Source organism: Choloepus didactylus, chromosome 22 (genome assembly GCF_015220235.1).
Source record: "Choloepus didactylus isolate mChoDid1 chromosome 22, mChoDid1.pri, whole genome shotgun sequence".
Taxonomy (NCBI): Eukaryota; Metazoa; Chordata; class Mammalia; order Pilosa; family Megalonychidae; genus Choloepus; species Choloepus didactylus.
Window position 1 is genome coordinate 36,981,310 of NC_051328.1, and position 22,164 is coordinate 37,003,473.

At 50.9% G+C, this 22,164-nt stretch overlaps 1 protein-coding gene and 1 long non-coding RNA gene across 2 annotated transcripts in view; one reads left to right on the forward strand and one right to left on the reverse strand.

The window, feature by feature from the left end:
• Positions 1 to 487: 487 nt before the first annotated feature.
• Positions 488 to 3,296, reverse strand: LOC119518534. Its single transcript, XR_005213798.1, has 3 exons — positions 3,281 to 3,296; positions 1,591 to 1,732; positions 488 to 598 (listed from the first exon to the last, which is right to left on the reverse strand). It is a non-coding gene; the product is annotated as an uncharacterized LOC119518534 (long non-coding RNA).
• Positions 3,297 to 7,356: 4,060 nt separating this feature from the next.
• PLCG2 (phospholipase C gamma 2) overlaps positions 7,357 to 22,164 on the forward strand; it is a 165,472-nt gene continuing 150,664 nt past the window's right edge. Inside the window, exons 1-2 of the mRNA XM_037816318.1 lie at positions 7,357 to 7,453; positions 13,608 to 13,836. Coding sequence (XP_037672246.1) covers positions 13,653 to 13,836 — 184 coding nt within the window. The 5' untranslated portion in view covers positions 7,357 to 7,453; positions 13,608 to 13,652. The remainder of the gene's footprint in view (positions 7,454 to 13,607; positions 13,837 to 22,164) is intronic.

The window sequence follows — 22,164 nt, forward strand, 5'->3', positions numbered from 1 at the left end:
TCTCCCTGCACCGTTGCCTGTTCTAGAACGTCACGTGAGTGGAAGCCCGCACTGGGGAGCCTTCGGTTCTGGCTTCCTTCACTTAGCACGATGGGTTGAGTGTCTTCCTCGGAGTTGCGCGTCTCGGTAGTTTATTCCTTTTTATTGCCGAGTGCTGCTCGTGGAATGGATGTGCCACCGTGTTTTCATCCATTCGCTACTTGAAAGATGTTTGAACCGTTTCCAATTTTCAGCCGTTATGAATAAAGCTACTTGTTTGCTTAATTGATAGGATTGGATTCGAACGAAAGAAATAGATGCTCTCAAACTACTTTAGAATTCAAAAGCTAATTTTATTGGTATTAGCAAAATTAAGAAAATATTAAAGAAATTAAATGATTAGAATTAAATGACTAGCTCAGATATTACAGAAATAGAACAAAAGAGAGAATAAGATTCTGTCACTCTCCAGTTGGGCAGCAACATCCACAGGTTTAAAAAGCAACACACCGGGAACACTCCACGGCGGTCCCTGGAGCCCGGAAAGGGAATTCATCAGCCATACACAGTGCGTCCACCTTGCAGGCGAAGGCTTCAGGGAATCCAAGAGGGGCTTTCCCTTTTAAAGTCCAAAACACATTTGTCATAATTAAGAGTGTTCCCCTGAAGTTGAAGCTGTCCAGACTTCACGTCTCCAAGGCAAGCCCCACCCCCGTGACGTTGCTGGTGTTATTTGGGATGCTCTATTCCTAAGGATATGGAACACTAAGCTTTATGTACATGTTCCCATGGACCTCTATTAGTTAGATGTTATATATTAATCTTTGGGTGAGGCCACAGGGACATGCTCTGCTGCACCCCTGCTCTCAGCACGTAAGCTCCCAGAATCCTTCACGAATGTAGCTACACACTGCTGTACGCAGGAGCATGCAGATTTTTGTACAGATAGCCAGATAAGAGATAAGATGTCATTTCTCCTGGGAAAATATCTAGGAGTGGGTTGCTGGGTCATGTGGTAAGTGCATGTCTGCCTTTTTAAGAACCTGTCAAACTCTTCCAAAGAAGCTGTACCATTTCACATTCCTACCTGTTGCTGCACTGTCCCCACCAGCACTGGTATTGTGGGTTGTGTTATTTTAGCCACTGGAATGTGTGTGATCATCTTTTTACCTGCTGGTTTCTCCTGTTCATCTGTGACCTCCGGACAGAGAATGAATCTTTCATCCCATGTCCCCAGGCCTAGGATGGCCCCGCAGAATAGTAGGTGCTCATTAAAAGCTTGTGGATGGGATAACTGAATGATGAGCAAGGTAACTGGTGTTTAAGGTGGATTTGTCTTAGATCCCCTGGGGGGTTTAGTCAATGCCTCCACCCCATTATGGGGTGGTCTTTGGAATGGTGGTCCCAGGCATGATCTCCTTGCTTTTATGGCTAATACCTTTCTATATTTGACCAAAGTGCCCAAACTGCTTTCCAACCTCTGGAAGGCTTTCTGTTGTTTCAGAGGAAGGCACTGGTGCTCATTCTAGAGGGTGCAAAAGAATCAAGGGGTTCTGATTCAATCTGAGGTTCTGATTCAATTGGCCCAGCAACCCTGGGTGTGCCTCTGACCTCATGGAGCAGCCCTCCTTGGGAGCGGATGTAACTCCCATCTGTAAGGAGGCTTGCCGGCTTTGGATTCCAGCTGTGCTGCCACCAACATGCTGGTTACCTCCGTGAGGCATCCAATGTCTCTGAGCCTCAGTTTCCTCACCTGTAAAATAGACGCGAAAATAGTCACGCTTCTTGGCTTCGTTGTTACTGCACAAAAGGTCCTGGCACAAGGCTGGTATAGAAACAAGTCAGTGAATTTATAAATTCAAAGATTTTAATTGGTCCCTTCCCCCTTAGCTAACTGCTTTGTATTTGAAACATTTTATTGATGCATAGCATAATACAGAAAAATGCCTTTACCATATGTGTACATCTCATTGGCTTTTTACACACTAAACACACCCACTCTGCCAATACCCTGACCCAGAAACCAGCACCCCAGGGACCCCCTCAGTTCACCTCCCTTCACCTCCACCCTCCCAGGGTGATCACTCTCCTGACTTCTAACAGCCTCGTTTTTCAAAAAAGTTTTAATTTCCTAAGACACGCTCAGTAAACAATATTTAGAGAACACTGAAAGTATGAAAAAACAATCTGTTAGCATACTTAACAGCCTTTTTTAAAAGTTAAGTTTTTATTGAGGTGTATGCAGAGGAAATTGTGCATAAAGTGACCTCCCTGTGTAGCTGCTAGATGAAAATCCAGGACATACCCCTGCCCTCTGCCCCAGGATCCTTCCTTGGGCAAAGACAACCACTGTTCTGACTTCCAAGGGCACTGATTAACTTTGCCAAAACTGCCTTGTTTTTAACAAAGCATCTCTCCCTCTGGCTCTTTTGGAGAACTCTTACTCACCCCTCAAGACCCAAACCTGAGGTCACCTCCTCTGGGAAGTCTTCCCAAGTCCTCGAGGCAGAGGGTCAGCTCTCTAAAGGTGCCCCTGCCATCCTGCCTTAGAAAATGCCTCTTCCTGGTTGTCTCCCCCTCGAGGGCAAGGGCTGGGTCTGACCCATTTCCCTCATATGGGGTATAGTAGGTTTAGTTGTGAAACCCCCAAAGATATGTCTACATCCTACCCTTTAATCCATGAATGTAATCTTATTTGGAGAAAGGGTCTTTGTGGATGTAATGAAGTTAAGCATCTCCAGGTGAGATTGCCCTGGATTTGGGACAACTGGCATCCTTTTGGGAGGAAGGAGGGGGAGACAGGAGGGAGGGACAGAGAGAAGGCCACGTAGAGATGGAGGCAGAGATGGCAGCGATGCAGCTACAAGCCAAGGGAGGCCAAGGATTGCCAGCGACCTCTAGGCACTAGGAGAGAGGCAGCACCTTCTCCCTCAGAGCTTCCAGAAGGAACCAGCCCTGCTCACACCCTGGTTTTGAACTTCTGACCTCCAGAATCATGAAAAAATAAACGTTCTGTTGTTTTCAGCTGCCAAGTTTGTGGTCATTTGTTATGGCAGCCCCAGAAAACTAAGGCACAGGGGTCTGGTGTCAAATAAGGGCTCTGTGTTTGCTGAATGACTAAAAGAACTGGGTAAGGGGCTTGCTTGCCTGCAGTGGGAACAAAAGGGAGGCGCATGGGTGATTTCTCCCTCTGGGCCAGCCCCCTCGGGTAGCCCTGTGACAACCGTAGGACTATTACATGGGGTCAGCTAGGTGACATCCATGTTCCCTCTCCCTGACAGCTACCCCATTTGTCACATACCCACAGGCTCCTTCTCAGGACCTGGTGGAAGCTGACCCCATCCCCGGCTCCCAGCCAAACACGGCATCCCACGAGGAACAGGGGGCAATGCTGGGGCTCTGGGGGAAGGTTTCCTCTTTCTGGCTTTTTCCCTTTCCGGTCTGGCTGCTTGGCATGGTGCACACGGAAAGACCCTGTGTCCCTGTTGTGTAGTTGAACTTCCGGTTGCACTCCCGGGCTTCCAGCGATGTGAGAGGAGAAGTGGCCTTGCTGTTGAAGCTGAGCACATCTTCACTGCTGCTCCAACATTAGAGGTGAGGCTTTTGTTCTTTAGCAGTACAGACTGGGAAACTGAGGCTCAGGGAGGGGAAGTCCCTTCCCCGCTCTGGCACACCATCGCTCTTGATTCGAAACCATCTCTCTTGAATCTTACAAGAGGCTTTGGGCCTGGAAAAGGCCTGGTTACAGCTTGGTTGCCAGCACTGTGGGGGCAGGTAGGAGGGCAGGAGGGAGGACCGTGGGAGGGCAGGTGTGTCGCGCATCCCATCACAGCACAGTGACTGCGTTGTCAGCTCCAGGGGCCCCGCCTACCATGGGTCCAGGAACCCAGCCCGGGACTTGGCTGTGCCTTGGCTGACTCAACTCTCCATAGCAACTCTATGTTACCGTTGAGGAAACTGAGGCTCACAGAGGCTGAAAGATCTGTGCAGGGCCATGGAGAGCGACAGGCAGAAATGGACCAGTCTGATGCTGGAGCCCCCTTTGTGTGTCCCCCCAAGCTACAATGTAAATGCAACTGGGCAGGACTTTGTCCTGGTTTCTGCTCCATCCCCTGGTCACTCAGACACTCAGCAAGTGTTTGTTGAATGAACAACTGAGCAGCACAGGAAGTGGCAGGCTCTTGAGAGGCCTGAAGGAAAAACACGGGACCAGATGCCCTTCTAAGCAGACCTCGGTTCACCACGCAGAGGCTGCTGGGCCAGGCCGCCCCCTCCCATTGGGGTCTGGAGGCCCCTTCTGGGTGGTGCTTCCTGTCACGCAGGCCAGCAGCTGGGACTCGGCTTGTCCCCAGGGGACGTGTACTTCTCTGAACAATGTCGGGAAAGGAAACTGAACTCAGAGGTGCTGGGGGGTTTTCTGGTCTTTTTTGGCTTTGGGGGTGGAGGGGGTATGGTTGCCGAGAGGAGCTGTGGGGCGGGCCCTGGGCCTTCGGAGGTGGGGAGAGGAAGCTGGGGTTTGGAGGCCCCCCCAGTCGAGAATGACTGTCACAATAAGCAGGGGTCGCTGATTGAAGGCCTTGGAATGCTCGGCTCTGTTATCCATTATTTCGAATTCTTCAACAATCTTATAAGGTAGCTCCTTTTTTTAAAAAAAAAATTTTATTAGAGAAGTTGTGGGTTTACAGAAAAATTGTGCATAAAATTCAGAGCTCCCATCTACCACTGTATTATTAACACCTTGCATTAGTGTGGTACATTTGTTACAATTCCTGAAAGAACATTTTTATAATTGTACTATTAACTATAGAGGCAGCTCTTAAAAAAAACAGCTTTATTGAGATATCATTCATATAAAAAATATGTCCCCAATTTAAAAGGTATAAATCAATGGATTTTAGTATATTCACAGAGTTGTGCCACCATCATCATAGTCAATTTTGGGACATTTTCATCACCCCATAAAGAAACCCCACACCCCTTAGCCATCATCTCCCGATCCCCCCATACCTCCCCAGCCCTAGACAGCCACAAATTGACTTTCTGCCTCTATAGATTTGCCTATTCTGGATATTTCAAGGGTGGGTGTTATGATGGGGAAACCGGAAGGTTCAGAGAAGGTATGTGACCAGCTCAAGGTCACACAGCTGAGGAAGTGGCAGGCTGGTGACGTGAGTGTAGATCTCCCTGCAATCCAGGTCTGCACTTCCCCTCTGCACCATGCAGCTTTTTCTTCTTCCCAGGAATGATGCTAAACATCACCAGCACTGACTGCTGAACTGTAGTGAGGGCGTTACCTGCATCATCTCGTTTAATCCTTCCAGTCACCTTCGGGAGTCGGTACAGTTATTATACCCATTTTCCAGGGTAGGAAACTGAGCATAGAGAGGTGAAAAGTCCATTGCAACAAGGCTCCTGGCAAATGGAAAGAAATTAGGGGAAAAGAAGCCCGTGTATATCTGAGGCCTGGTGAGGGACGCCAAACAGCAGGAGTTGAGCTCATGCTGGTTCAAGGACACTTTTCTTTCCGGTTATTCTTTGTTATTTTGTTTTTCTGCCTTCTTTCTTTTTACATGAAAAGGAAAAGAAAGTTCCCTCCACCCTCTGAGGTCACTTCCTGACCCATTTGTGCCTCCATGTGGAGCAGTTACAAACTCAGCCCTCCCCACCCAATTGTCCCCCAGTGATGCTGGGGTGTGGGGGAGCACGGCCAGACAGACCCGGGTTCAAATCCTGCCTCCACCACCCACCGGCTCAGCACCCTCCAGCCCTGCGACAGCTAACCTGTGACAAGGCTTTCTGCTGAACATACAGTACAGTTTCTACCCTATCTGTTATCCGTCAGAAAAGAGGTGTCACCTTATATTTGAGTCCTCACAGTCTCTCCAAACTGGGCCTGCCATCTCAACTCCTGTATTTCAGTTTGAACAACCAAGTCACATTTGCGAAAGACACCAGGTGTCCCAAATGCTCGTCCCTCACATTGGATACCTTTAGCTGTTACTCGAGAGGATTGGTAAAAAATGAGGCAAAGAAGAAAAGGAATTTAAAAAATGTGAGAAAAAGAAACTACCATCTAATACGGCCATCATCTCCTACACAATGGATATTTTAACCAAAAATGTTGTAGGCTTACAACCACAGATTAAAAGAGAGGCCTTTAAAGGGAAGCATGTTCTATATGGTCTCCTTGATTGATCCCCGTGGACCAGAGAAAACTCCAGTGAGAGTTAGCATCTGTCTGGACAGACTTTTAGGGCCCGGGCTCCTTAGAGTGCCCTCCAAAACCTCTGATTTCATCCAGTCTCATGTGATCAGCAAGAGATTTAACAGGCTTGCCTACACGTGTATACTGGGTAATAACAAATTTTACATGTTGACTGCTGTACTCATAAATTATGTACATTATTCCACAATTCTAAGAGGTTGACATTGTAACAAGCCCTTTAAAAACCGCTTTAAAAAGCAGGACAGTAAATGGTTCTGTAGTGAATTGAGCTGGTACATGACTGAGAAAAGAGCAATGAAAAATAAATCAACAGATCATCTAAAAGTCACCGACTGAATCCTGTGGCTTGGGAGATGACGTTTGCAATGAGAACAACATTGACAGATTCACAAGATGCTGTAACCAGAGACTTAGAAGTAAAACTGATGTGCTGACCGCCCAGGAGGTGACTTTCATATGGCCCTAGACACGTGACAGATTGAAATAAAATTGTTTCACCAAACATGAGAATGGAAAAAAGCAGTATTTCCTAAAGAACATTTTAAATCATATAATATGTGACTTGAAATAGGCACCTGTTGCTAAATTAATCAAACAAATACCACAAGGGGGCATTTGGCTTATAAAGTGAAGTGAATAAGAAAACATATCTCAGCTGGGAAAATGGGAGCTGAATTGCTTTGTACTATTCATTTCTTACAACAAACCTTTGGGGCACCACTATTTTGATCCCGGTTTACAGATGGGGAAACTGAGGCCGAGGGTATTTAAGTGGCTTGCTCGAGGTCACAAGAGGCAGTCTGACTTCAGGGCAGCCTCCGAGATGACAAATTAGCCAGCTCCCTGCAGGTGATTGCGAGGGGTCTATTAAATGCAGAACACCTGCGTGCAGGAGGCGCCCCATAAATGCCACGTGCTTGGCGCCATCCTCTCCCGCCACCTCGCCCAGAGCCCTTGGGCGCGGGTTACTCCCTCCGCCGCTGCCTCAGTTTCCTCCCGTGCCGCGGAGGCCAGGGGGCCGGGGTGCGCCGGGTGCCAGGAGCCGCGGCCCGGGGGTGGGGCCGGCGGGCGCGCGGGGCGGCCCCCGAGGGGTCACGTGGCGCGGGGCCGGGGCCAAAGCAGAAGTCGCGGGCGGCGGCGGCGGGCGAGCGCGCAGGGAGTGCCCCGGGCGCGGACGGCGGTCGGCTGCGCGCGGGACCCCGGAGCCCCGGACCCGCGGCGGGTGCGCCCGGGCGGCGGCCCCGCCAGGTGAGTGGCGCGGCCGGGCGAGAGCGCACGCGGGGACCCGAGGGGGGACGCGCGCCCGCAGAGGACCCTGCACCCGGAGGCGGGGACCTGAGCCCGAGGAGGAACTCGCGCCCGGGGAGGGGATCTGCGCCCAGCGCGCGCAGGGCTGGGGCGGGCGGTCCGGGCGCCGCGTCCGCTGCGCCCAGGGCGGGGGTGGCACGGGGGTCCGTGCTCGGAGGCGGCCGCGGCTTTGCGTGGGGACCCGGAGGACGCGGCGCGGCTGGTGGTTGGGGGGTCGCGCGAGTCCCGGCGTTCAAGGCTTGTCTGGCCGAGGGGTCCCGCGTGGGGTGGGATGGGGTGGGGGCGGCGTCTTTCCTGCCAGCTTCTGTGACCAGGGCCGGCCCCCGGCACTTCTCCCCATTAAACAGGTGGTGGCCGTGTGGGGCGATACCCCGAAATGCCCAGCCCTGCCCCGGGAAACACTTGGGGAGTTTTCAGGAGATTCATGACCTTCTCCCGCAGTAATTGTAGGCATTATTTTGTGTGTACGTTGTGTGCTTTCTCCTGGTTAAATTTTGGAATCCCAAAGAGGTTGTTATCCCCAAAGGGGAAGAATTCGAGGGAAAGATGTGGCCCCTTTGGACAGCGTGGTTGGCTCCTGAAGTCCAGCGGAGTCCAGGGCCGGGTTTTTGTGAGTGCCCTGAGGCACGAGAGAAACAGGTGGTCTTGGCTGGCAGACCTTAATTTGAATTCCAGCTCCACCTGTGTGTCCCTGAGCACGTTTATGAACCTCTCTGAGCCTTCGTTTCTCCCTCTGGATACCGGGGCTATCCGAGGCTACTTTCCAAGGCTGTGTTGAGAACTGGAGCTTATCTGTGGAAAAGGTGCCCAGGCTGGGGGCTGTGTGCGTGGTGGTCCTTTGCTACACTTGTGCAGGGAGGCATTACTGAATTTTGGGGCCTCAGTGGCCCCCAGGCTCTTGTTGCTAGTACAGGGTGAGTGCATGTGTGAGTGTGTGCACGTGTGAGCGTGAGCCATGTCTGTACCGGCCCCTGACAGTACTCACTGGGGGTCTCTTAGATGCTAAAACTACCTAAGATGCTACCCGCCCCACCCCTCAGTGTGGAGTGTGTGAAGCTTCTCTTGAAGAGGAAAAAGCACACAAGCTCTGACCCCCAAGAATAGCTCTGACCCCCAAGAATAGCCCATTTGTACTCTGGAGGTGGAGGCAGTGGAAAATTGCTGGTGAGAAAATTTTTGAAAACACTTCTTAATTTAGAAAACGGCCAAAACACATAAGAAAAGAAAAACTCATTCTTTATGACACCACTTAAATTATTCTCAAGTCAGTTTATCTCCTCTACCCTTTTCCATCTTCCCAAAGAAAACTTTAAAAATGGAATTATAGTCTACTTATTGGTTTGCAACTCTCTTTTTTTTCCCCCATTTAATATTGCATGAATATCTGAAAAGTTCAAAGTGCCCATAAATCTTCCTCATTCTTGGCAGGAGCCACTACCATTCTTGAATGTGTGTGTTCCATACTTTAAGGGACCCCCAACTGATGGGCAGTTAAGCTGTTTCCTTTTTTTCTTTCTTTCTCTTTTTCTTACAAATAATACCTCCATGGATAGCTTTATACATGCGCCTTGTTGGATCAGTGCATGTGCATGTTTTACATTTCCTTAGAGGCTCACAGGTTGCCCTCAAAAAAAGTTGAACCAATTTACACTCCCAACCTAGGGTGGGTGACTCTGCCTGATTCCTCTGATGAAAATCTTTATCCCCCCATGCTGCACGCTGGGTATAAGATGCAGAAATAACATCCCTCGTGTTCTAGGGGTGGCAGTTACCGCTCAGGGATGTGGCTGTGATGAATTCTAACAATTGTTTCATGGGATTTTGGATGAAATCCTGCACCCCCCCCCCCCCCCAACGTGTGCACAGAGCATCGAAAAGGAGAAAACGTCCCCATTTCCTGGTTCTGGTCTCTTGGCTTTCAGAAGTGTTTTGCAGAGAGAAGGGCATGAAATGCAGAAATGGCAAAACCTCTTATTAAATCTCAGCTGTGTTTGTAGTCACACCGTAAGCCATTTTACAAGGCTGCCCATAGGGGGTGAGAAACAGGAACAAAAAGGGATTTCATTTTTTTTAAAGCAGAAGCAAAGTGGAAATTGCCTGTGCTGGCTAGTGCCCTCCCCTGAGGCCAAGGCCTTGAGACTGTCCTCACCTCGGCTGCTAAAGCATGCAACTTGGAAGGCGTGGGCTGGAAGCTGGCTGGGTTTTGGGGGCTGACTTGGAGGATCTTATGGCCACAAGGGTCTGTTTCCTGTTCCTGGTGGGATGCAGCATCAGAGACCTGGTGCATGGTTGAGTGGGTCCAGTGGGCTTCCGAGCCAGAAGGAAGGGAAATCCCAGGGAAGGTTAAGTCTAAGGCCCTCCTAGAGCTAGAGAGAAAGGAAGGACTCTGGTGCCTTGTCTGGCTGGCCAGGGGAGTCAGTATAATGATGTGAGTTCAGCAAAGAGCTGAGGAGTTGGAACTAGGTTCAGCTGTGTGACCTTGGACAAGTCACTTAACCTCTCTCCTGAGAGGAACAGGAGCTGCCAATTTATTTATTTTTGGGCTGTATTCTGCCAGGAGATTCTGAATTCCAGATGGCAGGTGCTGAAAGAGCAGGGGCTCAGGATTCAGACCGAGGTTCCCATCCTGGTGCTCCCTTGTCTGCATGACCTCGGTCAGGTAATTTCACCTCGCAAGACTTATATTTCTCATTGAGATAAGTGAGATGAACCAGACACGGCAGCCGCTTGGCACGTGGGAAGGGCCCAATAAACAGCTGCGTTATGAAGCGCACGCTCAGTTGCCCTCTTCCCCCCAGAAGCTTTCCCTGAGTCCACTCCAGACTGGCTTTGGGACCTCTTCTGGCTGCTCCCTGCCCCCCAAGCGTGTATCTGCTGATGACTCACCCTTTTTACATTAGAATCGTCCAGTTCACTGCTCTGTTTCCAAATGGGCAGAGAACAGGTATAATTCATGGTTATCTCTCCAGCTGCCAGCACGCCCTGCGGAAGGGCCTTTGCTTATGGGCATGACGTAGAGGGATGAGGGGGCAAAGGGCAAGGACAGCTATTGGCACCCTAGTCCCTGCTCGGTGGCTGCCGTAGGGTTAACACCTCAAACAGTTGGCCAACTGGCTGATTGTCTTGATAGGCCCTGCTACATGCCGGGGCTGGGCATTCATTGTCGCTTTCAGGTGGTATTGTTATCCCCATTTGATAGATGAGGGAACTGAGGCCCAGATTTTGAGCCATTTGGCAGGAGGCTGCGTGGAGGCAGGACCAGAGTGGAGGCCCAGACAGCTCGGGCCGAACACCTGCTTTCCACTTCCTGGTCTCTGGAGAGGCCTGTCTCAAGCTGCCCTGTGATCTCAGAGTGACAACTGCACACTGGCCCATGGATTTCTCTGGGGGCGGGGGAGGAGATGAGAAAGACACACAGACGAGGTGGTGGTGGTGGTAAGGATAGCTATAAACTAACCAGCAGTGACTTTGAATCATTGTTTCAAGAGTTTGACACGTTATCTCACTCAATCCTAAAGAGAACCTTAGGAGGCGGATACTGTTATCCTCCCCTTTTACGGGTACAGAACTGAGGTTCAGAGGGCTGAGTGCTTGGCTGTTCTGGGGGCTGCAGCCAGCAAGGCAGGGGTCAGCCCCTCCTGAAGGGCAGATGTGCCCGTGTGGTAGAGGGGAGTGGTTCAGTGTTGGAACTCAGGGTCCCACTGCCTGAATTCAGATCCTAGTTCCACCATTTATAAGTTGCGTGACGTTGAGCAAGTTACTCACCATCTCTGAACCTCTTTTGAAACTGCCGATACTAATAGTTTGTCTCTACTCTGTGGTGTTAAGTGTGAAAATGGTTGCGAGGTGCTGGCTGCAGCCCGAGCACATGCAAGCCCTTGATCGTGAGCTATCGCTGTTGTTGTCAGGTGGGGATCTCCTTGTACTTCTTTGAGGCAGCCCCTGCCCCCCCTGCTCAGCCTGCCTCTGCCAAGGGCTCTCAGCTCCTTGCTGCCTGGTTCCATCTTTCTAGTTCAGCTGCCCTGTGCTTTTACCCCCTGCTGCCCGCTGACATAGCACAGCGTGGTGTAAATGCACTCCCATTTTTGGCAGAGCTGGTTTTGAATCCCATCTTTGCTACTTACCAGCTGTGTGACTAATTAAATGAACTCCCCTGTCTGAGCCTCAGTTTCTTCGTCTGTAAAACAGACATATTAATAGTACCTACTTTGCCAGGGTTGTTGGTGGTTCATTCATTCAGTAGGAATAAATATTTGCTGGTCTCCATTCTAAGAGCTGAGGACCCAGCAGGGGACAAAACAGGGAGCAGAGACCTTGTCTTGTCCACCTAGAACTTACAGGATCTCCCCCAGTGGGGGAGGTAGAAAATGAACAAAGAAATAAACTGAGTGATGACAGATGGGTGGGGTTTGCAGCTTTGTCAGGGGGTGGTTGGGGAATGTCTCACCCGTAAGGTACATTTGAACAGAGACCCAAAAGAAGGGAGGGAGCAAGTTGAGTGCATTTCTGGAAGGAGAACTCTCCAGGCATGTGCAAAGGCCCTGTGGCAGCATTGAGTTTGGGGTGGTCAGGGGCAAAACAAGGCAGATCAACATCACTGGAACAGGCAGGGCAAAGAGGGGTGGGAAGTGAGGGGGCAGGGAGCAGCCTTGGAGGGTCCTGGTAAGGAGTCTGGATTTGAATCCATGTGGAATGGGGAGCTACTGCAGGGTTTTGGGCAGAGCAGTGACATGATTTAACTCATGCTCTAAAAGGATCCTTCTGGCTCCTGGTCTGAGAATTGACTTTAGGGGACCAGGGCAGAAGCAGGGAGATCCGTGAGCAGGCATTGGAGATAATCCAGGTAAGAGACCATAGAAGGAACCAGTGAAAAGGTGAGGATTGTGGTTTTGCTGGCAGAGTGGATATGGGGATGAGAGAGTTGAGAGAAAGATGACTCCAAGATTCGGGGTCTGAGCACCTGTCTGATAAACGTCAACTATGCGTGAGAATCGGCACCGATGGAGAACGCCTATTGGATGCTCGTGTCACGCCGGGCTTTGCCAGTGGCGTTGCATTTCAGCCTTCCTAATGCCGATGATGCTCCCCTTCTAGAAAAGTCTGAAATGAGGCTTAGAGGGTCCACACAGTCAGCAAGGACCTAAACCAGGATTTGAACTTGAGACTCCTGGGCTCTGACATTTCTGTCCCTTTTCCCCCTTTCCATGCAGAGAAATCAGTTGCTTCTGAATTTTTCTTTTTGTTCCTGCCTTAGTCTCCTGGGGCTGCTATAACGATGCACTGCACCCTGGGTGGCTAAACCTACAGGAATCCATTCTCTGCCGGAGCTGGAGGCGAGTGATCTGAAGTCGGTGTTGGCACATCACACCTGCAGGGGACGCTCCTTGGCCTCTTCCAGCTGCTGGTGGTTGGCAGCCATCCTTGGCGCTCGTGGCTTATGGCTGCATCACATCAGTCTCTGCTTCTGCTGTCCGTCCTCTGAGTCCACATTTCCCTCTTCTTAGAAGGATGCTGTTCATACTGGACTAGGGCCCTGCCAAATGTGATCTCATCTTAACTTGATTCAATCTGCAAAGACCTTATTCCTACACACGGTCATGTTCACAGCTTCCAGGTGGACATGAATTTTGGGAGGACACTGTCCAACCCAGCCCAGTTCCTAGCTTCACTCAGGAACAAAGGGATGGTCCGAAATCCCTAGGCAGGACAGAAGAGGACGTTGTGTGTGGCATCGGAGGTTGGCGGATGGGAGCTGGTCCAAGCTGCTTTGGCTATTCAAATATTCTACAGTAGGAAAGCTGAGGAGGAGGAGGAGGAGAGGTGTTACAGCAGGCAGGGGTGCTTTGGTTATTCAAAGCTGGGGTAATGATTGGGGCAGGGAGGGGCCCCTCCCAGCACCTTGACTTCTACTTAAACCTCCATATCCTGCTTGGGCTCTCCAAGCGGCCATGATTCCCTGCCACTGGAACCTTCTCCCAAAGCTCATTCTGATGGGCACGGGGCAGGACTTTGGCGTCTGAAATCCGTGCTCTGTTAACTAAATTCCCTCCGGTGAACTAAACTCATTTCACCCTTCTCTCTCTCTCTCTTGCAGCCTCCTGGTTCCCTCCCATCCTCCTTTGCCCTTGAGTGCCCAACAATGGCGACCGTGGACACCCTTCCCGAATACGAGAAGAGCCAGATCAAGAGAGCCCTGGAGCTGGGGATGGTGATGTCTGTGTTCAGCTTTCGCAAGTCCACGCCCGAGCGGAGGACCGTGCAGGTGGTCATGGAGACCCGGCAGGTGGCCTGGAGCAAGACTGCTGACAAGATTGAGGGCTTCTGTGAGTAATGCTGGGCAGCTGTCCTCCCCACGCCCGGCCCTCCCGGTGCCTTAGCCACCCGCCGCTGGTTGTTACTGCAGTCATGGCTGGATTAATACATCCTTGCGAAACTGAAAGCCACGGGGAGCTCTTTGTCTGGGTCTCTGAGGGGCTTTGGGGCAGACGGGGGAAGGTCATCCAGGAAAGAGCTGGTGAGGCAGTTAGCAGAGGCCAGAGTGGGCCACCTGAAGCTGAGATGCAGGTGGCTCACCTGGGAGGGCTCTGTGCTCTCTGTCTGGCAGCGTCGGGTCGTCTGGCTCCCGGGGGTGCTCACGTTGGCTGCCCTCTTTGGGGTGAGCTGGCCCTGGAGCTTCCCTCACCAGCTTCTGGAAAGTCATGGCTTGGTGGGCAAACACCTGCTTCGTCTTACTGCAAACCACAGCGGTGAGAGGCTTTTGCTTTAACCTCCATGTTGAGAGAGCAAGTCATTGAATGTTTCAGAGCTTTCAAATGAAGTTCTGGACCTGCTGGGGGTGCCTTTCCTTCCTGCCCCGTTAGTCTGGGCAATTGGCTTGGTTCATAAAGTTTCTGAGACTGTTTCTAACAGAGTAAGGGGACTTAAGCAATTATCAGTTGCAGGTGCTTGTCTTAATTTGTATATTTTTAAACCTAGTTATTATTGTTTTTTTAATTGTGGTAACAGGTATGTAACATATAATCTTCCATTCTAACTGTTTCTAAGTGTAACATTCCCTGGCATTAATTCCAGTCACTGTGTTTGGCTTCTATCACCACCATCCATTACCAAACCTTTTTCATCACCTTAAACAGAAATTCTGTCCCTATTATGCAATAACTCCCCATTTCCCCCTCTAGTCCTGGGTAACCTCTAATCTGCTTCCTGTCTCTACGAATTTACTTATTTTAGATATTTTATGTAGGTGAAATCAAACCATAGTTGACCTTTTGTGTCTGGCTTGTTTCACTTTGCACAGTGTTTTCAAGGTCCATCCGTGCTGTAGCCGGCATCAGGACGCTTTCCTTTTACAGCTGAGTAATACTCCATTGCCCAGATGGACCACATTTTGTTTCTCCTTTTGTCGGTCGATGGACACTTGGGTTGTTTCCTCCTTTTGGCTAGTGTGAATAATGCTGCTGTGGACACTTACGAACCAGGATCTGAATCCCTGTTCTAAAGTCTTTTAGGTATATACCAAAAATTCTATGATATGTGGGTGCATGGTGATTCTTTGTTAACTTTTTGAGCAGCTGCCAAACTTTCCTCAGCGGCGACACCATTCGACATTCGCACCAGCAAGGCACGAGGCTTCCGATTTCTCCACATCCTCACCAACACTTGTTATTTTCTGGTTTGCAAATAATAGCTATCCTAGTGGTTGTGAAGTAGTATCTCGTGGTTATTTACTACTTTCTAATTGAAAAATTGAATTATACACAGGGGCAAAAATATCAAACAACTCATAAATAAGTGTCTGTCTTCCCCAGCCCCTATCCCGTGCTCTGGAGACAAGCTCACTACCCATTTCTTTGGTTTTCCAGAAATATTCCATCCTAGCATAATATGAGTGTCATGGTTTTTGTTTTTTTAAACACACAAATGAGAACCTACTACGTCTACTTCTTCTTTTACTTAATAACCCTCTTGGAGGCAGTTCCTTTTCAGCATGTGTTGAACTGTGCCATTTGTTCAGGGTCAGTAAGTTCCCTGCCCATGGCCAGAGTATGACAATTGGACCCCTAGCTGTGGGCGTTTTGGGTTGTTTCCTGCCTTTGGCTCTTAGGATCACAGTGCTGCAGTGACCCTCCTTGCACTGTCCTTCTAGGCACAGATACCGGGCGCATCCCAAGGATGGCTTTGGATATGTTTCTGAGTTAAAGGGTACAGTGCATTTGAACTTTAAAGGGTGGCCTAAGGGCATCCCCCAAAAGAGGGTGCCCCACTGGGCGCTCCAGACCACGGGGCCCCAGAGTCACCTGTGCCCTCGTCCACACTGCAGTGAGCGAGCTGGCGTCTGAATTGGCGGTTGCCAGGTGGACTCTGGTAGCTCAGCCTCGTTTTGAATTTGATGTCTCTGGTGAGTGAGATTAAGGGTTTCTCTTGGCCTTGGAGCCCAGCAGGAGAGCTGGAAGCCTGGCCTTGAAAATGCCTCTGCGTGGAGGCCCACATAAATCCTGTTGGTGTCGCTGCTCTCGACCTCCCAGGTGGCTCAGGTGGGTGGGGGCTGAGGGAGGTGGGGGCCAGGGGGTGGGACAGGCAGGTGGTAAATGCAAGTGGGCCCCTGGCTCCTCTTGACCTGCAGGAAGTGCCTCGTGGGCTTTCAAAAATCCAGGTTACCGGCCCCTTCTGATTTAATAGCACCAGGTGGGCTGGGAATCAGCTTCCTAAGTCCCGCAGGTGGTGATCCTGGTAACTAGCCAGGGCTGGTACTGGAGGGCCCCCCTCCCTTCCCCCCTCCCTTCCCTCCCCCTTCCCTCCCCCTCCCTCCATCATTCCTTCTCTCCCTCTTTCCTCCCCCTCCTCCCCCCCTCCTCTCCTCTCTCCTACCCCCTCCTCTTCCCTCTCCCTCCCTCCTTCCCCCTCCTCCTTTCCCTTCTCTCCCCCTTGTTCTAGGTACTGGAGCCTCAGCAGTCATTCAATTAGATTCCAACCCTGCCTGCGCCTCCATTGTTTTATCAGTGACAGGCAGCCTGGGGCTTGACTTCTGGCCCTTTTTGATTTGATGAGCTTTGCTATGTGATCTTGAGCAGGTCACCTCAGCTCTGCCTCAGTTTCCTTACCTGCTAAATGGGGATCATCCTGGTGTTCACCTCATGGGGTTGTGCTTGTGGATAAGTAAACAAGTAAATGCACGAAAGGGGGTCAGCAGTGCTCAGCACCTGACAAGCACCCCGCAGATGGGAGCTGCTGGTACTGTTATTTTTGCCATTGTTGTTGTTGCTGGTGGGTGTGGGGGAGCCTTCAGCTTGTCTGGGGCCTCAAAGCCTCGTGGGGGTGTTGGGGCTTTATCTGGGAGCAGCAGGGGTCCACTGAAGGGTTTTCAGACACGGGGTGATGTGATCAGATTTGCATTTTTGAGCCTGCCCAGCAGGTCTGTGTGGAGCGGCTGTGCTGCTGTTTGTAGAGGGGCTGCACATGGGACCATTTTGGAGTAAAGAACTCGGCTCTGGTGCTCCCTTGACAACTTCGGGAGCACAGGTGTTTGGCCTGGGTGGGGATTTGTTAGGGCCCCATTTCCTGGCTGCTGTTGTGAGTGATGTCCCCAGGGGCACACCCCAACTCTGACATGCCTAGGAACTTGGTGGTTACTGCGGGGTCCGCGGGGTGCAGGAAGGGGGTGTGTGTGGGGTGTGGCCCCGAGGCACGTGGCCAGTGACTTGGGCTTCCAGATGGCACCGCGAGCCGTGTGCAGGCCCGGGTGGGTCTAGAGACGCTGGGACCCCACCGTTTAATGCTGCCAGGGGTCTCAGCCAGGGCAGTTTTCCTCCCCGGGGCGCATTTGGCAATGTCTGGAGACGTTTTTGGATGTCACAACTGAGGGGGGAGGGGGTGCTATTGGATGGAATGTGCAGAGGCCAGGGACACTGCTGAAGATCTGCAATGCACAAGCCACCCCACGATAGAGAATTATCCAGTGCAAAATGTCGCAGTGCTCGAGGTCAAGACACCCTGGCCTGAAGTCATATGCTTGCTTTCCTTAGAGTGACAAAATGTCACTGGGTGAAACGTTTTCTTTGAATGCGTCAGAACGGAGCCCTTTCATTTGTTTAGTCCACATTGGCCGATGTTTCAGGGGTTAGACTCTGCAGAGAGGGAGGGGAAGCAGGGGGTCCCTGCCCTCGAGAGAGGGCAGCAGAGGCAGAAACCAGCTGTTGCAGGATTGCAGGATTAGTGCCCTGGATTGAGGGTGCCAGGCCCTGTGGGGAGGGCAGGCCCCCGTCTCTCTGGGTGTGGGGTGGTGGTGGTGGGGACGGGGGTGGGCTCACAGTGGCAGAGCTGCCTGTGTTGAGTGTCAAAGGAAGGATTTGCCAGGCAGCCAGCGGGGATGGCGCTGCAGATGTGGGATCAAGGGGTGCCATTTAATGTAAGGAAGTAGATGTGTGGATCTCAGATTCAGGCAGGGCTCAGCTGGGTGATTTTTCTACTCTCTGTTGCATCATCTGAGGCTTCTCTGTGGGACTCAGCTGGTACATGGCCTGATCTGGAAGGTTCCAGAATCTTCACCATCATGCCTAGGGCCTTGGAAGGCTGGAAGCTGGGGTTGGCTAGAACTCTTGACCTGAGTGCCTACTGCTTGGCAATCTTAGGGTCAGTGGCCTTCTTAACACATAGCCACTGGCTTCCCCCAGGGTGAGTATTGCAAAGGTCCTGGGCAGAAGCTGCAAGGCTTCTTTCTTATGACTTTGACCTGGAAGTCCCAGAACATCTCTTGCACCAGCTGAGGTCACCAAGGCCAGCTCAAGTTCAAGGAAAGGGGAATTAGACTCCACCCCTTAGAGAGGGAGTGGTGTTACATGCAGGGAGGAAAGAATTGAGAGCTGCCATCTTGGACACTGGCTGCCTCGAAAAAACATGGACTCTGGATTCAGATTTCTGGGTTCAAACCCCAGCTCTGCCACCTCCTAGAAGCATGACGCAAGGCAAATTCTTAACTGTTTTGTGCCTCAGTTTCCCTAGCTATCAAGTGGGTTAATAATAGTTCCTGTCTTTTTGGGTGAGAACTAAGTAGATCTTCTTTTATGTATTTTTCTGTGTGTGGGAAATATTTCATAACTGAAATGTATTAAAATAAGATAAAGAAGAAAAACCCCGCCGGGTAGGGAGCTGCAACGTTTGGGTTTTAATAGAGAAGACAGAGGGACCTTGAGTGAGCCACTTCAGCCCTTGCTCTCCATCTTGCTTTCGTTATCTGAGCATGTTGGACGAGGCAGGCTGGGATCCCTTCATTGCCAGCCTCCTGCATCTGCAGTTCAGTAGTGTGGCTTTCCTTGACGTTGAGTTGGGTATCTCAGAGTGTGGGGTGGGAGCTTAAAAAAGTGCTGAATATGTGGTTTTTGTTTCCTTCCAATGGGGACCCATCGAGCAGTCGCTGGTGATAAGGAGTCCACTCTGTCTTCTTTGTAAGTTGAACCTTAGGGGTGATGAGCCACCCTGGAGGGCTTGGCCTGTGTCCATCTCAACTGAATAGACTTTTATCCTGAGGTTTTCACTTTTGCTCATGCATGTTTTCTCTGCCTGGTTATTTTTGGCAAGCTGTGGCTGCTGGTGAAGGGGGCGTTTTCAAACATAGGAGCTGTTTTTGTTTCCTTGGCATTAGGTTCTTGGTCTGCCTGCCTGATGACGATGGTGGTGGTGACGGTGACGGTGATGGTAACAGTGACAGTGCTGTTGATGGTGACGGTGATGAGAGCCACCTCTAATGAGCATTCGCTGGGCAGTAGTCCCTGTGCTGATAAGCCCGTCACATACAACAGCTCACTGAATACTCACAGTGACCCTGTGTGGTGGGAATTATCACCACTCCACTGTTGGGGACACCAGGTGACAAGCCCAAGGCCATGCAGCCAGGAAAGGGCAGAACTGCCATTTGAACTCTTCCTTTCTGCCTTCAAGGCCTTGAATGTTCTTCCTGCCCCGTTGCTTTCTTCCCCTAATGAGCTTTGAGGGTGTCTCGCTTCTGTATGTCGTAGAGGGTCACCCTGCCTGGAACCCAGGAACGGCAGCTTTGTTCAGACTTCCTTTGTCACTGCGGGAGGGAAGGGCACCAACTCCTTGCGTGTGCAGAGGATGCACCCTGCCAGGAGCTGGGACCCCAAGAGAAAGGGGAGCTGGGCCTCCTCCTGGAGGGGCCGGGTGAGCGGTGGGGGGTGGTGGGGAGGGCAACAGACCCGCAGGAGGGGACCTGCTGGGAGAGCCCAGACTGTGAAACGGGTTTTACCGTATTTTGGCTAGTCCTGACTTCTTATTAAAAAAATGAATATTTTTGAAAGTTATGTCATCTAAAAACAATTAAGTATATGTCAAACTCCTGCTGGCAGCTCCGACCTAGGAGGAAATCCCTTGTGCAAAAGTGGTTCCCAAACTCGATCGAGCATCCCAGCAGACATAAAGTTCCCCTGGCACATCGGCAGTGTCTGCATATCTGTTTTTTGATTATAGAGGTGCAATTACGGGGTACGCAAGCACGGACTCTGATTGCCCGGGTTCAAAGCCCATCCCTGTACTAGGGGTGTGACTTTAGACCCCTGATGTTACCTCTTTGTACCTCCATGTTCTCATCTATAAAATGAGAATAGTAAAAGAACCCGTGCCCAAGGATAAAGGAATTAATATGTGTAAAATACTTTCCACAGCACTGGCCGCAGAAGAGGGGCTCAAGTTTTAGCTGACTTTGTTTGTTTAGCTGATAATGTTCATCATCATCCTCATCAACCCTAAAGGGAAACAGCATTTCAGAAAGGATGGGATAAATGTTAGAACTTCTGCTGATAGAACGATTTTCATTTCTGCTCATCCCCCTGGGCCTATACTCCAGCTCCACATTGGGGTTGTCAGTTCTATTTTTGATAGTAGCCGTTTTTATTCCTGCCCTTGATACAGCCCTGTTTTTATGCTGGGCGGTTGAGGAATTGGTTTGGCTGGATACTGAAGGGTTGTCTCTGTTCTGTATGACAGTTGCCAGTGCTCTTAGAAGTTGTTCCTTTGTTGATTTAGCGAATACTTAGAGACCTTGGCGTGCATCAAGTTTTATGCTTGTCAGGAGGGTGGACAAGTAGGAAAGACAGAATAAGCCAAACTAATGAATGCAATAATTTTGGATTATGATGGATGCTAGGAAGAAAAAAAAAAAAAGGTTCTGTGATAAAGATAACCAACCAAGAGCCTATTTTCAGCTAAGGCAGGCCTCTGGGGAGCCTCCCTGAGGAGGCAGCCATGGGACAATCTCAGGGAACAGCATCTCAGGCAGAGGGCACAGCATGTACAGCAGCTCAGAGGTTGGAAAGAGATTGGCCCAACCAAGAAGCAGAATAAAGGCTGTGAGTTTGTGATGACCGAGTGGGGAGGAGGCTACACAGAGATGCAATAGAAGGGACGAGGTCACGAAAGGGCTTGTAGGCCATGGTGAGGACGTCAGGCTTTATTCAGCAGCGGCAGGAAGCAGGGCAGCGACGTGACTAAGTTTACGATTTTATGTTCTATGAAGATCCCTCTCGCCGTTGGGCAGGGAATAGGCTAGAGGACTGTCTGGGCTTGTGAAGTCCCTGGGCTTGAAGCCACCGTATTAGCCTGGATGGCTAACTACAGTAACGAGCTCTTGCCTGCTTTCTTTTTGAAAATAATTTATTGAGGTGAAATTCATATAATATGCAATTTTTGGTATAAATTTTTGGCTAACTAAGTGTCCAGGGTCACTCACTGAATAACACTTCCTTCTCCCAGTGTTTTAAAATACCCCTGCAATAACACGGTTACCTCCAGTTTGCTGGCTCAGTGATTCTAGACTCGTAGTGTTTGGTTGGTTGGTTGTTTAAAGCAGTTTTCTTTACATACCATACAATCCATGTTTGTTTGTTTTTTTTTAAATACTTTATTGGGGTGAAATTCACCTGAGACTAACCATTTGGACACTTCAGTGGCATTTAGTCCACTTACAGCTTTCTGCAACCACCACCTCCACCTAGTCACTGCATAGTAAACCCTTCATCCATTGAGCAGGCTCTCCTTCCGCCCTTCCGCCCTTCCGCCCTTCCACCCTTCCACCCTTCCACCCTTCCACCCTTCCACCCTTCCACCCTTCCACCCTTCCACCCTTCCACCCTTCCACCCATCCACCCATCCACCCATCCACCCTTCCCCCCTTCCCCCCTTCCCCCCTTCCCCCCATCCACCCTTCCACCCTTCCCCCCTTCCCCCCTTCCCCCATCCCCCCATCCCCCCATCCCCCTTCCCCCCTTCCCCCCTTCCCCCTTCCCCCCCTTCCCCCCTTCCCCCCATTCACCGATCCACCCATCCACCCATCCACCCATCCACCCATCCACCCTTCCACCCTTCCACCCTTCCACCCTTCCACCCTTCCACCCTTCCACCCCTCCACCCCTCCACCCCTCCACCCCTCCACCCCTCCACCCCTCCACCCCTCCACCCATTCCATCCATTCCTTCCACCCTTCCACCCTCCCGTCCATCCCACCCTCCCGTCCATCCCGTCCATCCCGTCCATCCATCCCATCCATCCCATCCATCCCATCCATCCCTTCCATCCCATCCATCCCTTCCATTCCTTATCCCTTCCATCCCTTCCATCCCTTCCATCCCTTCCATCCATCCCTT